This window comes from Arachis ipaensis, chromosome B04, assembly GCF_000816755.2.
Source record: "Arachis ipaensis cultivar K30076 chromosome B04, Araip1.1, whole genome shotgun sequence".
Taxonomy (NCBI): Eukaryota; Viridiplantae; Streptophyta; class Magnoliopsida; order Fabales; family Fabaceae; genus Arachis; species Arachis ipaensis.
In genome coordinates, this window is record NC_029788.2 from 100,232,158 (window position 1) to 100,233,159 (window position 1,002).

The 1,002-nt window shown below is 32.3% G+C and overlaps 1 protein-coding gene across 2 annotated transcripts in view; it reads left to right on the forward strand.

The window, feature by feature from the left end:
- The window catches only part of LOC107637923, a 6,534-nt gene extending 5,753 nt beyond the window's left edge, over nt 1-781 (forward strand). For both annotated transcript variants that reach the window (XM_021121411.1, XM_016341166.2), the window contains one exon: nt 372-781. In XM_021121411.1, the coding sequence (XP_020977070.1) occupies nt 372-447 (76 nt within the window). In that variant the 3' untranslated portion in view covers nt 448-781. The remainder of the gene's footprint in view (nt 1-371) is intronic.

Genomic DNA, 1,002 nt, shown 5'->3' on the forward strand with positions numbered 1-1,002 from the left:
TTTATACTTTTAAAGTTAAATATTTATTTTTAACACACTTTAGTAAGTTGGGCAACACTTTTAGTAAGTTAGGCAATCACCTTGAAATATATACTCCTCTCATATTTCCAAGACTTCCCCTTTTAGAAGAAAGATGGAACAAGTATGTTTTCTTAAAGAGGGAATTTCATGGGCATGTGCTAGTTAAAAGTGGTTTCCAGTTATGAAAAATAGTTTTTGACATGAATATCAAAGATGGGTCGGATTCTATTTGCAAGCCCATGCATTAACAATCTTTAATTTCTCTGAAGATTATATAGTTCCAGAGATACATTATTCTTATTATTTCTTTTGCATGTGTTAATACATGTTACTCCAATGTTTCTATGCAGGATCGCCGAGGCTGCTGGTACTTGCCCTGTTTGTCGTAGGAACATGAAGAAAGTGAGAAAGATTTTTACTGTTTGATCAGTCCACTGTCTTGTGTAACGGAGTAAGCCATGCCTACCAGAACTATATAGATAATATGTTGTGTAGTCATTACTTTCCTTGCGGTCATTAACAATGATCAAGCTAGGTAAAGGTCGGCACTAGTAAGAGGCGTATTGACTGTTGAGTTCTCACCAATTTAAAAAGGTGCATCCTCTAATAACATATGCACTAAATCCTTCAAGGTGAAGTATTCATACACAATTTTTTAGAAAAATATTTCTTAGCCTCTTAGATGAGTACAAGTGTAACACTTCGAATTCACAAGAAGCAGCACAATTAAGAGAATCCACAAACACTCTTTTATATTGATTTACTCTTATTTCAAATTTGGTATTTACACATTTAGATTAAACACCTACTGAATCTCAAGATAAAAAAAAGTGAAAAAGTTATAAATAAATAACAGTCGTATAAGATGCAGTGTGTAAAAATATTGGTATCTATTTAGGCGAGTAAACTTTTCATATGCACGTAAATCCAATTTCTTTTTAAAAGATGTTTACAAAATGCATTAACTAAAGGAACTAAAGG